Source organism: Pelodiscus sinensis, chromosome 22 (assembly GCF_052426305.1).
Source record: "Pelodiscus sinensis isolate ZL-2025 chromosome 22, ASM5242630v1, whole genome shotgun sequence".
Taxonomy (NCBI): domain Eukaryota; kingdom Metazoa; phylum Chordata; order Testudines; family Trionychidae; genus Pelodiscus; species Pelodiscus sinensis.
Window position 1 is genome coordinate 1827553 of NC_143073.1, and position 15020 is coordinate 1842572.

The 15020-nt window shown below is 69.9% G+C and overlaps 1 protein-coding gene across 1 annotated transcript; it reads right to left on the reverse strand.

Moving 5' to 3' along the window:
- Positions 1–12126: 12126 nt before the first annotated feature.
- Positions 12127–14879, reverse strand: S100A12 (S100 calcium binding protein A12). The gene is made up of 3 exons (XM_075907832.2): positions 14723–14879; positions 14197–14361; positions 12127–12407 (listed from the first exon to the last, which is right to left on the reverse strand). Exons 1-3 carry the CDS (start codon positions 14729–14731, stop codon positions 12240–12242), a joined length of 342 nt encoding a protein of 113 aa, XP_075763947.1. The 5' UTR covers positions 14732–14879; the 3' UTR covers positions 12127–12239.
- Positions 14880–15020: the final 141 nt, after the last annotated feature.

Sequence of the window (15020 nt, forward strand, 5' to 3'; positions counted from 1 at the left end):
TGCTCTGAATGGCACCTCCTGCCCCTAAGACAGCCCGAGATCACCCCGGCCCCCTCAGGCCATGTGCCACGGCTCTGGCCACAGGCTGGCGAGCACGGCCACGACTGCGTGGTACCACTGAGTGGCCTTCCCCCCACCCCCGGCTGTCTGCGTCTGTCAGGTCCCATGCTACTGTCCGGGGGGGCTCTGACCCCACCCTGTAGTGAAAGGGGCCTTAGAAAGCCTGGCAGCTCCTCGCTGGCACCCAGCTGCACTGCCCAAGGGCAGCTCCAGCCCCGGGCTGCGTTCGGACTGGGAGAGGCGCCCAGCTCGTCCCATGCGCCCGAACCAGGCGCATCTCTTGTTGCAGGGCAGAGCCCGGGGCTGCCCCCGAGACAGCCCGAGATCCGACAGGCCGGGTGCCCCGGCCGCCCGCCCCTTCCCTCCACACCAGCAGCCGGGAAGGGGCTCGCCGAGGTGGCCCCGTGAGAGCCAGCACCCGGGCCCCTCGCTGCGGGGCAACCCCCCTTGCTCAGAACAGCGAGGGCTCCAGCGGGCGGAGGCAGCAGTTCTCAGCCCACCGCCCATGGGCGGGCCGGCCAGCTAGCACCCAGCTCTGCCCTGCGCTACGGGCCGGCCCACATGCCGGCTCCCATCCCGTTCCCAGCTGCCCGGCACAGGGGTCCGGCCTCGGGCTCGGGGCCTCCGGCAGCCCCATGAGATCCGGGTCCAGGGCTCCCAGCCAGCTCCATGCAGTCCGGGGCCTGGGGCAGCCCAGCGAGCACTGGGGTGCAGGTAACCCCACGGCTGGGGGTGGGGCAGGCAGCTCTCCAGCCCCGTGAGCTCCAGACGACGGAACAGACAAGCCAGCCCTGCCCCGGGACAGCCCCATGCTGGGGGGAGGAGATAGCCCACCCCGCGTGGCAGACGTCAGGGCTGCCACCCAGCCCTCCAGGGTGCACAGCCAGGAGCCAGCATCCAGGGCAGGCCGCCAGCTGGCCCCCCGTGGTGGGGATCCAGGGTCTGGGGCGGCTGCTGACTGGCCCCACATCAGCAGGGGCCTGGGCCCAGGGCAGGCAGCCACCCGGCCCCACATGACAAAGGTCCAGGGCTGGGACCTGACCTGCTGCCCCCAACCCCTGTGCTCCAGGCGACACGCGCAGCCCACGGGAGCTAGGAACCTGAGACCCACTCGGCTGGGGGCCCCTCCCGCCGGACCCCACTCGCCCCAGCCCCTTGCGGGCTGGTCCCAGTGCCGGGCTGGCTCAGGGGGCCAGGGGCACGCGGGGTGAGGCCCTGACACGGAGCCCAGCAGCTGGTGCATGGAAGAAGCTACAGCCCCAGGCGTCCAGCCATGGCCGCGTGGAACCACCAGGGGGCAGCAGTCACCCGCACCGGCCACCTTTTCCTATATAGATAGATAGATAGAGGAGGAGTAACGGTAGTTCGGAATAGGACCCTAGTCCGAACTACCTAGTTCGAGCCCCGTGTAGCCGCGCTACACGGGGTTCGAAGCAGCGGGGATTTAAAAATGGCGGCTCCCCGCTTATGCTAATGAAGCCCGGGAAATTCAAATCCCGGGCTTCATTAGCAAGTGCGGTATGCATACATTACCCCGCTAGTTCGAACTAGCGGGGTAGTGTAGACATACCCATAGATAGATAGATAGGGGGGGGGGGATAGATAGATAGATAGATAGATAGATAGATAGAGGGGGTGTGTGGGGATAGATAGATAGATAGATAGATAGATAGATAGATAGATAGATAGATAGATAGATAGATAGATAGATAGAGGGGGTGTGTGGGGATAGATAGATAGATAGATAGATAGAGGGGGTGGGGATCTATAGATAGATGGGGGGTGCAGGGATAGACAGACAGACAGGGGGTGGAAGGCCGGACGGGTGCAGAAGGGTTTGACGGACTGGCCTGTACAATACCCACGGGCTGTTGCTGTGCGTCTCCAGAGGCCAGGCCGGGGGGTGTTGTGGGGGGGGCTGGCCAGGGAGACGGGCACCAGGGTCCATTCCTAAAGGCGTCGCAGGCAAATCTCTGTCTCCCGCCCCCTGCGAGCTGGGAAATGGCGATCATCCCCCCGGGAGCTTGTGAGGCTGGATCCGGGGGGGCCGCGGGCAGGAGGGAGGGGGCGCCCCAGACAGGAAAGGAGGCCGGCTGCATTCCTGGGAACCGTCGACCGCAGCGCATGGGGGCGCGGGTCCGTCCGACCCGTCGGGCGGCGTTCCTGGCCCGCCAGGCCCCCTGCCTCCGCCCCGGGCCCCGCTGAGGAATGCTGCAGCCCTGGCAGGCGGTGGCTGGGACTGTGCGGAGGGCAGCGCCCCGGGGCAGCGCAGGGACCCCACGGCCCAGGAACACCCCGCCGGCTCAGAGAGAAAGGCCAACGCCCAGCCCTCAGGGAGGGCTCCACCGAGGCCTGGGGGCCGGACCGGGCCCTCCCATGGCAACCGAGGCACCGGGCACAGGCCGGAGTGGGCAAGACACGTCCACAGGCTGGATCCAGCCCACCAGTGTCCTGCAGCCACGGGGACCCTCAGGCAGCGCCCTGCCTGCCACGGCCCCGCACGCTGCTCACAGCAAGCACCTCCCAGCCAGAGCCTGCCCCCCGCCCCACCCCTTCCTGCACCCCAATCCCTGCCCCAGGTCACAACCCCTCCCTCCCCCACACCTCCCCCGGCCCCGCCCCTTCCTGCACCCCAATCCCTGCCCCAGGTCACAACCCCTCCCTCCCCCACACCTCCCCCGCCCCGCCCCTTCCTGCACCCCAATCCCTGCCCCAGGTCACAACCCCTCCTTCCCCCACACCTCCCCCGGCCCCGCCCCTTCCTGCACCCCAATCCCTGCCCCAGGTCACAACCCCTCCCTCCCCCACACCTCCCCCGCCCCGCCCCTTCCTGCACCCCAATCCCTGCCCCAGGTCACAACCCCTCCTTCCCCCACACCTCCCCCGGCCCCGCCCCTTCCTGCACCCCAATCCCTGCCCCAGGTCACAACCCCTCCCTCCCCCACACCTCCTCCGGCCCCGCCCCTTCCTGCACCCAATCCCTGCCCCAGGTCACAACCCCTCCCTCCCCCACACCTCCTCCGGCCCCGCCCCTTCCTGCGCCCCAATCCCTGCCCCAGGTCACAACCCCCTCCTCCTCCCCACCCCACCCTGCCCCCGGCCCCGCCCCTTCCTGCACCCAATCCCTGCCCCAGGTCACAACCCCTCCCTCCCCCACACCTCCCCGGCCCCGCCCCTTCCTGCACCCCAATCCCTGCCCCAATCACTTTAACTCGGGGGTAGGACCATCCCTGGGGGGGCCTGGGACAACCCCACCCTCCTGCCCAAGGTGCGTGGCCCAGGACAAATCCCCTGCCACAGGCCCCGCCCTTGGGACCGGGGCACTCTGCTTCCTGCTGCGCTGGGAGGGGGCAGGCTGCTGGGTCTCTCCGGCTCCCACCACCACGGTGCGGCAGCTGGGGTAGATGACCCCGCACTCACTAACAGGACCCCGCCCCACACAATCCCTGCTGATTAGCAGAGCATGCACAGCTGGGGGTGTGTTCTGACTGGTGGTGCACATTCCTGCACGCCCGGTGCACACACAACATTATTCCACACGTGGATAGAAAAAAATCTGCACATGGCTGGGAAAGATTAGCGGAAACCTTCTTAGGAGGGCAAAGCGTCGGGGTGGGGTTAGGGTTAGGGTTAGCGTTCGGGATTTGGGGTAATCGCCTCGTCGAGAGGCAGCGAGGGCTCCTGTGTACAACCTCCCATGTGAGGGAGGCAGGCTGCAAGCTGCGAACGCTTCCTGCAGGGGCTGGGGGTTTCCACATGCAAACAAAAGGCACAAACGTTCACCCGACCACCCTTCAGGTTAGACGAGAAAGAGCATCTCCGAGAACCGGGCGGGGAGCAGGAGGCTGCGATGCAGGCGCCAGGCTCTGACACAGCAAACCACCCACCGTGCACAAGAAGTCTGCCGCCCTGCGTCTAGTGCAGAGAAGGACAGACACGGTGTCCCGTTAGCCACGGCACTCCGGCCTCCGCCAGGATTCGAACTTGCACCCCCAACTCCCGCTGCCCCAAATCACCGTAAATGACGTTGCTGCAGGGGGGAGAATGTATCCTTGGTCCTGTCTCTTTCCTCGCCCTGCGCCCCTGCGCTGTACAGACAGAATGAGGCGGTCGGGGCAGTGTTCCTGAGAGCTGCACCTTTGTAGCTGCTCGGGGGAGATTCCAGTAATCTCGGGGGAGATTAGCAGAGCGCCAACAGCTAGGTCATGTGTCTATGGGTGGTGCACATTCACACACGCCTCGGTGCACATGCACAATTATTCCGCACATGGATGAAAAAATCTGCACCTGGATGGGAAAGATTAGAGGGAACATTGGTAGGAGGGCAAAGCATTTTTATTCCCACTTTTATGGGATGTTAAAGGGCTTTTGGGGGGGAAGCAGAAATGTTCATGGGGGAAATTAGCATTTTTGTTAAATTGGGGGGGTCTGTTAAAAAGTCCGCATGCCCCACCGGATCAGATCTGAACTGGGGACGGGGCTCAGTTTTCAATGAGAACTCAGAAAGGTTCAATGCATCCAACATTTGGGTTCTGCTGAAATTTGGGGGCAGGCGAACGTAAAAGAACGGCCCTTCCGGCTGCGTGAGAAAATGAAGCAGCTTTGTTACTGGCCTGTGGCCTGGGAGAGGAAACACCGTCCGGTCCGGACCCAGTTATCACTGTAGATTGTCTCAGGAATTCAGAATACGCCTGCGTCCTGTCCCCTCCCCTTAAATGAAGGGCTTTGGGGCAGGGGCTGTGTCTCTGTTTGCTCAGCACCTGCCATGACGGGACGCGGTTCTCAGTTAGCAGCCAGGCGTGACACTGCTAAGTGAGAGTCCTAGGAAGGCTGTCTCTGCTACTGCCTCCTCATGTGGCCTTGGCTGAGTTCCTTACCCTTTGCAGTCAGACCTGGCTGCCCTGCATGGGTATACTGGGGCCATGGCGTAGGAACACAACCCTTCTTAGAACAGCCGAGAAGCCACCATGGGCGTTTGGAAGCCACTCCCAGGTTGTGGGACACGAGGGTTGAAACAAGCCCTCCGCTAGAGCAAACCGTGAAACTCGAGGGGGCCTCCATCCATGCGCAGCAGCTGAGGGTGTGTCCTAGGCCTGGATGACTGCCCTGAACTGCTCCGCTGCCGGGGGCAGGATGGTGACGTTTCCGGCAGGTTTCCGCAGGGACACCGAACCCACAGACGTTATGTGACCAGCGCCGGCTCTTCCGGTCCAGAGAGCCATTAACCAGCCTCTGGAGTGTTGTGGCCAGTTCTGGGCCCCCCACTACACAAAGGGCCTTGGAGAGGGTCCAGTGGGGGGGCGACCGAAATGATTGGGGGGCTGGAGCACACGACCTACGAGGAGAGGCTGGCGAGAGGCTGTTCTCAGTGGGGGCGGGTGGCAGAACAAGGAGCAATGGGCTCAGGTTGCAGTGGGGGGGGTCTAGGTTGGATATTAAGACACACTCTTTCCCTAGGCGGGTGGGGAAGCGCTGGGCTGGGTTCCCAAGGGAGGGGCTGGAATCTCCATTCCTAGGGGTGTTTCCGTCCCGGCTGGACCAAGCCCTGGCTGGGCTGCTTGAGTCGGGTTGGTCCTGCCTTGGGCAGGGGGCCGGACTCGAAGGCTCCTGAGGCCCCTGCCCCCCCCCGGGGTTCTAGGATTTTAAGACTCAGGGACCTGGCCGGTACTCGAGTGGCGCACGAGTGGTCCTGTCCGTGCGGGGGGCATGTCACGGGCTCCTGTGGGAGTGAGGTGCCCCAGCCCCGTTAATGCCGTCGGGCCCCGCTGCCTTAGCCCCTGTCCCGCGAAGACGGAAGCACGGGCTCCGCTCTGCCTGCGCTTGGCTCAAAGCCGGGGAGCTCGGGGCCGGCCCGTGGGTCTGCGCTTCCGCAGGGCCTGTGCAGCTGATGGGCCGCACCACGTGCTGGCCACGAACCCAGCTCCCTAGACATGGTTTGGCTCTGAAACGAGGCCGGCAGCGGGAACCTTTCACGTCTCTCCAAAGGAGCCGGCCTTGTTCCGCAGCAGGGGGTTCCAAGAGCCGGGGAGAGGTGCCACGGACTGGCCCAAATCCCAGCCACGTCGCAACGGCCCCCCGGCTGCCGGCTCCCTGCTGGGCGCCTCCCATCCAGCCTCCGTGTCAACACCCGGCGGAGGGAAGCTGCAGCAAGCCCTTGCGCAAGCGTGCGGCCCACGAGCGGCCGTTGAGGGCTTGGGGGAATCCGGGGCTTTGCTTCAGAGCTGCGGCTCCGGGGACATTTGTGGCAAGTTTCTTCACTGGATTGTCGGCGCCGGGCCAGGTTGCAGCATCTGCCCGGCCTTGGGAAATGGAAACGCTCGGGGCGGCGGCGACGCAGGCTCGGGGGGGCGTTTCGCAAGGGGCGCGCTGAGCAGGCTGCATTGTGTCACTGTGGCTTCCCCGGCCAGATTTCTGTAGCCGCGAGTGATTTGGGGGCCCCTCCTCTCCAGGAGCTGAGCTGCCACAGCCCACGCCGGCTCCACAAGAACTGGGGCTGAGGCCCCGGGCCTTAGGTCTCGCCTGGGGAGCTCGAAACTAGATGTGCCCCAAATCAGCAGCAGCTGGAAAACGCCAGGCCAGTGGGTCCGTCTAGCGCAACATCCTGGCCCTGGACGTGGGCAGCCCCAGCTGCAAGAGGCATGGCCCTAAGGGCTAAGCAAGCCTAGGGCAAGTTCCCTCCTGACCCCGGCAGGCGGCAGCTGCTTTGAGCCCTGAAGCATGCGGATGTGTGGCCCTTGCAACGCTCTGTTTTGTATCCCTTCCGGATCAGCCTCATTAGCCGGGTACCAGCCCGTCCCGTTTGGGATTAGCCCCCCGAGGCCTCTGCAGCAAGGGAATTCTGCACCGTTTGCAGGGCTGGCGCCGCGACGTCCAGGCCCGTCTGTGCGCCTTGGAACGGGGCGTGTGCTTCATAACCGAGCGTGGGCCACGACGCGGTGAAACCCAACGGCCTTCCTGCCCCACAGGCCCCTGGCTGGGATTCCTCCCGGTTCCATCTTGCGTTTCAGGGGGCCGGGCTGTGTGTGAGCGCCACGGGACAACGCTCACAACAGCTGCGTTGATCTCTGGTGGGGGGGTGCCAGGCCGCTCCCTCAGCCGCCGGGAATCGCCCTTCCTGGAGCCCTGCCCGGCACAGAATGGCTGCGGGTGAGGGGGCAGGAGATGCCTGGGAACTCGAGAGCAGCGAGCGGGGAGGGGTTGCAACCCGGCGTACCCCCTACGATCGCCCGCCCCGAGCCGGGGGAGGCTCCCTGGCGCCCCGCTATCGGGGTCTTGTGCGCTGGCTGCGCGCCACCGGGGCACCCGGGTTACTGACACACACCCAGTGTGGAGACGTGGGGGACGGCGCGGCGCTCGCCCAGGGACCTGATTGAAAAGTGGATTTCACACCGAGCCAAAGCAACGCAAACGGGCGCTGGGGAATGTGCCATGGCCGGCGTCCCCTGCGGGTCCTTTCCCCAGCCTCCCCCGGCCCCCGCCTGGCCTTCCCCGGCCCCCGCCTGGCCTTCCCCTGGCCTCCCCCGGCCCCCGCCTGGCCTTCCCCTGGCCTCCCCCGGCCCCCTGCCTGGCCTTCCCCTGGCCTCCCCCGGCCTCCCCCGGACCCTGCCTGGCCCTCCCCCGGCCTCCCCCGACCCCCTGCCTGGCCCTCCCCCGGCCTCCCCCGGCCCCCTGCCTGGCCCCCCCCAGCCCCCTGCGGGTCCTTCCCCCGGCCTCCCCCGGCCCCCGCCTGGCCTTCCCCTGGCCTCCCCCGGCCTCCCCCGGACCCTGCCTGGCCCTCCCCCGGCCTCCCCCGGCCCCCTGCCTGGCCCTCCCCCAGCCTCCCCCGGCCCCCGCCTGGCCTTCCCCGGCCCCCTGCCTGGCCCTCCCCCAGCCTCCCCCGGCCCCCGCCTGGCCCTCCCCCGGCCCCCTGCCTGGCCCTCCCCCGGCCTCCCCCGGCCCCCGCCTGGCCCTCCCCCGGCCCCCTGCCTGGCCCTCCCCCGGCCCCCTGCCTGGCCCTCCCCCGGCCTCCCCCGGCCCCCTGCCTGGCCCCCCCCAGCCCCCTGCGGGTCCTTCCCCCGGCCTCCCTCGGCCTCCCCTGGCCCCCTGCCTGGCCCCCCCCAGCCCCCTGCGGGTCCTTCCCCCGGCCTCCCCCGGCCCCGCCTGGCCCTCCCCCGGCCTCCCCCGGCCCCCTGCCTGGCCTTCCCCTGGCCCCCTGCCTGGCCCTCCCCCGGCCCCCACCCGGCCCCTGCCTGGCCTTCCCCTGGCCCCCTGCCTGGCCCTCCCCCGGCCCCTGCCTGGCCCCCCCGGCCCCCTGCGGGTCCTTCCCCCGGCCTCCCCTGTCCCCCTGCCTGGCCCCCCCCCCGGCCCCCTGCCTGGCCCTTCCCCGGCCCCCTGCGGGTCCTTTCCCCGGCCTCCCCCGGCCCCCTGCCTGGCCCCCCCGGCCCTCCCCTGGCCCCCCGCCTGGCCCTCCCCCAGCCCCCTGCCTGGCCCTCCCCCAGCCCCCTGCCTGGCCCCCCGCCTGGCCCTCCCCCAGCCCCCTGCCTGGCCCCCGCCTGGCCCTCCCCCGGCCCTCCCGTGCGCCCCCCCATCCCGCACCCGGCCCCCTGCCTGGCCCCCCCGGCCCTCCCCCGGCCCCCTGCCTGGCCCCCCCGGCCCTCCCCCGGCCCCCTGCCTGGCCCTCCCCCGGCCCTCCCGTGCGCCCCCCCATCCCGCACCCGGCCCCCTGCCTGGCCCTCCCCCGGCCCTCGCCCGGCCGGGAGTCCTGGACGTGGGCTGGCCATAGCGGAGGGGTGCGCTCCGGTGTCGCAGGCTGCCAGGTCCTGGCCTCGGCGCAGCAGGGCAGGGACGGGGAAGGCCCTCTGGGCCGGCTGCGCTGTCCATCTTGCCAGAAGCAAGTCCGGCTCCTGCCACGTGGGAGCAGCCTCCAGGCCGGCCCCGCCACCGTCCCACAGCCGCCACGGGAACAAACGCGGTGCCGCCCGGCTCTCGTCTCCGCCCAAATGCCCCATCCCCGGAGCTGCGGGGGGGGGCCCCAGAGCCATTTCATGGGCTCTAAGCAAGCGAGGGCGGCCCCACCTCCGCAGGGAAGGGGGAGCCGCGTAGTGCTGCACCGAGAGCCGCTGGCCCGGCCAGGTGGATCCGGGACGGGGCTCTCCTCTCCCCTCTCCGCACGGCACCGGGAGCCCCCTGCCCAGCGGGTCCCTGCCCCGGTTAGCCCCCCCCCCCCGTGCCTGAGCCGTGGGGTTGCTGTCTGCACAGGGCGGCCGAGCTGCAGGACAGCCGGGGGGCCACGCTGGGCGGGGCGCCAGCAGCAAGCCCAGAGCGCTGAGCAGTGGCACCCCCCCGGGCAGGCTCCCTGCCCCCCAGGCAGCAGGGAAAGGCGACTGGCTGGGGGAAGGCCTGGTGTCTCCCTGCCGCTCCCTCTCCCACACCCGCTGACGGCAGATGAACGGCAACCTGACCCCCACCCCGCAGCCACTGCCGCAGCAGCTCCCCGGCCCCCCACGGGGCACCACGGCCTCACCCCACGGCCCTGCGGAGGAGGAGGGCGGGATTCGAACACGTGCTGCACGCCCGCGGCCGCGCACCCTGGAGGGAACTTAGGCGGCGAGCGCCTGGCGGGGCGGGACGAGAACTCAGAGCCATCCCGTTGGACGGAGAATTGGTGAAACCTTTCCCCTTGCTCGGGAAGGGCCCAAGCGCGCGCCCCACACACGACGGCCCGGCAAAGGCCCTGCGGGCTGCAGGGGACCCGGCTCGGTGGAGTCCCAGGCGATGCTGTCGCACAAGCAGACGGGGGCCCGCGGGGCGGATCAGCGAGCCTGCCGGAAGACCCGGGGGATGGCTGGGGGTTGCTCGCCGGGGAGGCCGCGAGCACCAGGCCCACTCGGATTCGGGAGGAGGCGGTGCAGGGGGCCGTGCCCGGCGTCTCCCCGTCCGGAAAGGGCGGCTCTCGCAGGCCAATGGGCCGCGTGGCCCGTGTCCGAGGAGGGCAGGCCCGGAAGCAACCGGCCTCGTTTGCAGCGAGTCACTTCAGCTGGAAATCTGGTCCGCGGCACGGCCAAGGCTGCACGCCACCCCCTCGCCCTCCGGCCCGCCAGCCTTCCGTGGCACCGTCCACGCGGCCGGGCCGGGGGGCTGCCCCCTCGTCCTGGGGGACCCGGCGCAAGGGCAGAGCGCTCACAGGTCGCTTTCCCGTGTCCGAGCACCCGCGACGCGATGGCCACGTGGACAAGCCCACGACTCGCCACGCCCTGGGACAAGGCACCGAGGGGCCCCCCCGATCCCCGTCACTGGACGCCTGCCAGGGATGGTCTGGGGAGTGAGCCCTGCGCCCTCCCCCCACCCGCCACCTCCCTCCCGGGGCTGGAGCGCCAAGGGACCCCGAGCCTCGCAGGCCGGGGCCGGACCCGACCCACAGGCGCTGCCCGGAGGAGGGGAGGAGCATCTCGGCCCCCTGGGGACCTGCAACTCAGCAAAGCACCGCCCCCGCCCCTCCGATTGGCTGTCAGTATAGCCAATAGGAGCAGCAGGGGGTGGTGCCCGGGAGCAGCGAAGCACGGAGCCCCGCCCCGTTGCCCAGAGCCCACCCCCGCTGCCCCTGAACTCTCCACCCACCCAGACCCTGTGACCTAGTGGGGGTCCCTTGCTGGCTACAGCTCGGCCCAGCAGGGCAGGGGGGAGTCATTATGCAAAGGGGGCTTCCAACCGGTCCGACCAGCCACCCCCAGGGAGAGGAACAAAGGAAGGGGGATGCCGCCCTGGCTGGGGGCAGGGCTGGAGGAGAGGGAGTTAGTTTCTGCCTGGGAAGCAGGGGAGAAGCCACCCCCCATCTCAAGGGGGGCACTGAGGCCTCCTAGCCCCAGTTCCTGGAACCAGATTCCATCTGTGCTGGGCTGTATCCTGGAGAAGCAATAAACTCCCCCTGCTCTACTGGCTGGGGGAGTCCGTCCGTGCCATTTCGGGGGTGCAGGAGACGGGAAAACCCCAACGCGTTGTCACAGACCCCACCCCCTCTGCACCCTCCCTCCAACACAGACCCCACCCCCTGCCCCTGCCCCTGCACCCTCCCTCCAACACAGACCCCACCCCCGCCCCTGCACCCTCCCTCCAACACAGACCCCACCCCCCTGCCCCTGCACCCTCCCTCCAACACAGACCCCACCCCCCGCCCCTGCACCCTCCCTCCAACACAGACCCCACCCCCTGCCCCTGCTCCTGCACCCTCCCTCCAACACAGACCCCACCCCCCTGCCCCTGCACCCTCCCTCCAACACAGACCCCACCCCCCTGCCCCTGCACCCTCCCTCCAACACAGATCCCACCCCCCGCCCCTGCACCCTCCCTCCAACACAGACCCCACCCCCCTGCCCCTGCACCCTCCCTCCAACACAGACCCCACCCCCCGCCCCTGCACCCTCCCTCCAACACAGACCCCACCCCCCGCCCCTGCACCCTCCCTCCAACACAGACCCCACCCCCCTGCCCCTGCACCCTCCCTCCAACAGACCCCACCCCCTGCCCCTGCCCCCTCCCTCCAACACAGACCCCACCCCCCTGCCCCTGCACCCTCCCTCCAACACAGATCCCACCCCCCGCCCCTGCACCTGCACCCTCCCTCCAACACAGACCCCACCCCCCGCCCCTGCACCCTCCCTCCAACACAGACCCCACCCCCCTGCCCCTGCGTCCCGGCAGTCCCCTCCCCGACCGTGAGGTGGCTGGTTTCCCCTGTGGGTCGGCAGCCCCCAACCCCAGAACGGTGCCAATTGCTCAGGCCGGCTTGGTCCCTTCCAGGTTCACTCTGGTCCTGCCCCCCAGGGGTGGGAGGACACGGGGGCGCCCGGGGGGGCAGAGAGCTAGTGAACAGGCCGGCAGGGCCCCGGCCTGCCACGGGGCAGGGCCTGTAAGAAACTGGACCTGCCTTTCCCCACCGACTTTGCCCCTCTTCCTGCCCCTCCCTGGGGCGCACACGCCCCCTGGGAATGCCCATCGCCCCAGAGAAACTGCCTCGCCCAGACAGCAGCCCCCGGCCTGGCGGCCCCGCGGGGAGGAGCCGGCCCGGCAAGGAAAGGCAACAGGCTCGGAGACCGTCACAGCAAATCTTTATTGGCTCGCGGCCGAAGCAGCCGCCAGGAATCGCAGCCCGGGGCAGCGTCTGGCTCCATGGGCCTGGCCCCGCCGGCGTGGGGCACCCGGGCCTAGTGCTGATGCTGCTGCTGCTGCCCGTCGCCCTCGTGGAGGTGGTCGTGCGTGGCCACGGTCACCCGGCAGATCAGGACCATGAACTCCCCGAAGCTGAGCTGCTGGTCCCGGTTCTTGTCCAGCTCTCTGAACAGGCTGTCGACGGTGCTTTTGTCCTTTAGATTCTGTAGGAAACCGGGGGGGGGGTCAGCTGCCACCAGCTCCTTGCCCGGAGAGATGGGGGGACCCAGGAAGTGCCCGGCCGGCAGCCCCCCAGGACCCTCGGCACGGAGCCGGGGGACAGGAGACTGAAGGGCGAGGCCAGGCTGGCCGTGCCCGTGGGCTGAGTGGCCCGGTGATTGGGGTGCAGGAGTAGGAGCCTCTTCCGGCCGGCTCCGGGACAAAGCTCCCAGCCCCCCAGAGAGCCCCCTGGGAGCTGCAGCTTCTAATCCCCGGGTGTCCCCTTCCACCTCCCGCTCCGCCTGCTACCTGGCGTCTTCAGCCCTGTCCCCCGAGTCCAGCCCAGACTGGCTCTGCGCACTTCGCACGGCAGCCTGGCTCCGGGCATTCCTGAGGTTTCCAGGGGCATCGCCAAGGAGCCCGGTGTCATTTTCCCCAGGGGAAACTGAGGCACGGAGCAAGCAGGGGCTTGCCCAAGGTCAGCGTCAGAGCGAGGAGGGGAGCCGAGACCTCCTGAGTCCCTCCGGTGGGCGGCCAACTGTGCCGCAGCAGGGGAGAAGGGGAGCTTGGAAGACACGGAGGGCCAGGGCGCAGGAGCAGGGCAGGAGGACATGCAAAGCCCACGAGTGCAGCGGATCCCCAGAAACCCCTCCGTGATGGGGGGCGCCCCAGACACTCTGCCAGGGACCCGCACCTGGCTGCCAACCCGAGCAAACCCGGCTCCCCACGGGCACGGCCCCACGGCTGCCCGCCAAGCTGCAGTCCCCTGCGGCAAGTCAAACACCCGGGGCCTGGGGAGCCAGAGGGAGGCGGGGAAAGACCCCGAGCCGCCCCATCGCCCCCGCCTGGTGCGACTGACACCTGGCCCTGAACTGCGCTCCGCTTTCCAGGACCCCGGCCGCGGCGCACCAGCCTCACGCCCTGGCAGACCGGGCGCCCCCCGCGGGCCAGCCTCGCGCCCTCCCTCGCGCCCTGGCAGACCCGGCGCCCCCCACGGGCCAGCCTCACGCCCTCCCTCGTGCCCTGGCAGACCCGGCGCCCCCCACGGGCCAGCCTCGCGCCCTCCCTCGCGCCCTGGCAGACCCGGCGCCCCCCACGGGCCAGCCTCACGCCCTCCCTCGTGCCCTGGCAGACCCGGCGCCCCCCACGGGCCAGCCTCGCGCCCTCCCTCGCGCCCTGGCAGACCCGGCGCCCCCCACGGGCCGGCCTCGCGCCCTCCCTCGCGCCCTGGCAGACCCGGCGCCCCCCACGGGCCGGCCTCGCGCCCTCCCTCGCGCCCTGGCAGACCCGGAGCCCCCTACGGGCCGGCCTCGCGCCCTCCCTCGTGCCCTGGCAGACCCGGCGCCCCCCACGGGCCAGCCTCACGCCCTCCCTCATGCCCTGGCAGACCCGGCGCCCCCCACGGGCCGGCCTCGCGCCCTCCCTCGTGCCCTGGCAGACCCGGAGCCCCCCACGGGCCGGCCTCGCGCCCTCCCTCGCGCCCTGGCAGACCCGGCGCCCCCCACGGGCCGGCCTCACGCCCTCCCTCATGCCCTGGCAGACCCGGCGCCCCCCACGGGCCGGCCTCGCGCCCTCCCTCGTGCCCTGGCAGACCCGGCGCCCCCCACGGGCCGGCCTCACGCCCTCCCTCATGCCCTGGCAGACCCGGCACCCCCCACGGGCCGGCCTCGCGCCCTCCCTCATGCCCTGGCAGACCCGGCGCCCCCCACGGGCCGGCCTCGCGCCCTCCCTCGCGCCCTGGCAGACCCGGCGCCCCCCGCACAGCACTGGCCCCACCAGGCCGGCCTCGCTCACCTTCAGGAAGTTGGCCAGCTGCTTGTCGATCAGCTGCTTGAGCTCCCCCTTGGTCAGGGTGTCGAAGTGCCCCACGCGCTTGGAGTACTCGTGGAACACGTTGATGATCTGCTCCATGGCTTTCTCCAGCTCCGAGAGGTTGCCCTTGATGGTCTGGGTCACCTGCTACAGAAGCAGCGGGATTGAACCGGGGGAGAAACGTGCCGGGGTCGCGGGCGGAGCAGGGAGGAGGCGCCGGGTGCCACGCTCCACGGCCCCTCCAGCTGGCCCGCGCCGGGTGCGCCAGGCCGGGGGGAAGCGTCCGAAGCCGCGTGCACCACGGGGGGAGGGGGGTGGCCCTCACCAGCCCCACGTGGAGCGGCCACACGAGCTCTGGAAGCCGCTCCCAGGAACTGCCCCGTTTCCCCGCCGCCGGGCCTCGTGCCCACGGACACGGCAGGAGGAAAGAGGCTGGACCCAGGCTCTGCGCAGGACAAGCCCCCCCGCCGCACGCTGCACAGGACAGCGCTCGTGCGTCTGCACTTACCTGACTCATGGTGCAAGGGACGTGCGAGCGACACCCAGGTGCAAGGAAGAAGGCTGAATGCGGGCGGCCAGGAGAGACCCCGTTTTATAGCCTGCCCAGCGCGCGGCTCCGTCCCCCCCGAGTTGTGAAATGTCGCTGCCTCACCTGATTGCAGGCCAGGCCGTTGCACACCCCGGGCGTTGCTCAAGGCTGCGGTGCGGCCCCGTACGCAGCATTCCTGTGGCTTCTGCTGCAACGCCGCCAGGAGCCCTGCGCCCCTCCAGCCTGCCCCCACTTCCTCCTGCCTCTGCCTCGTGTT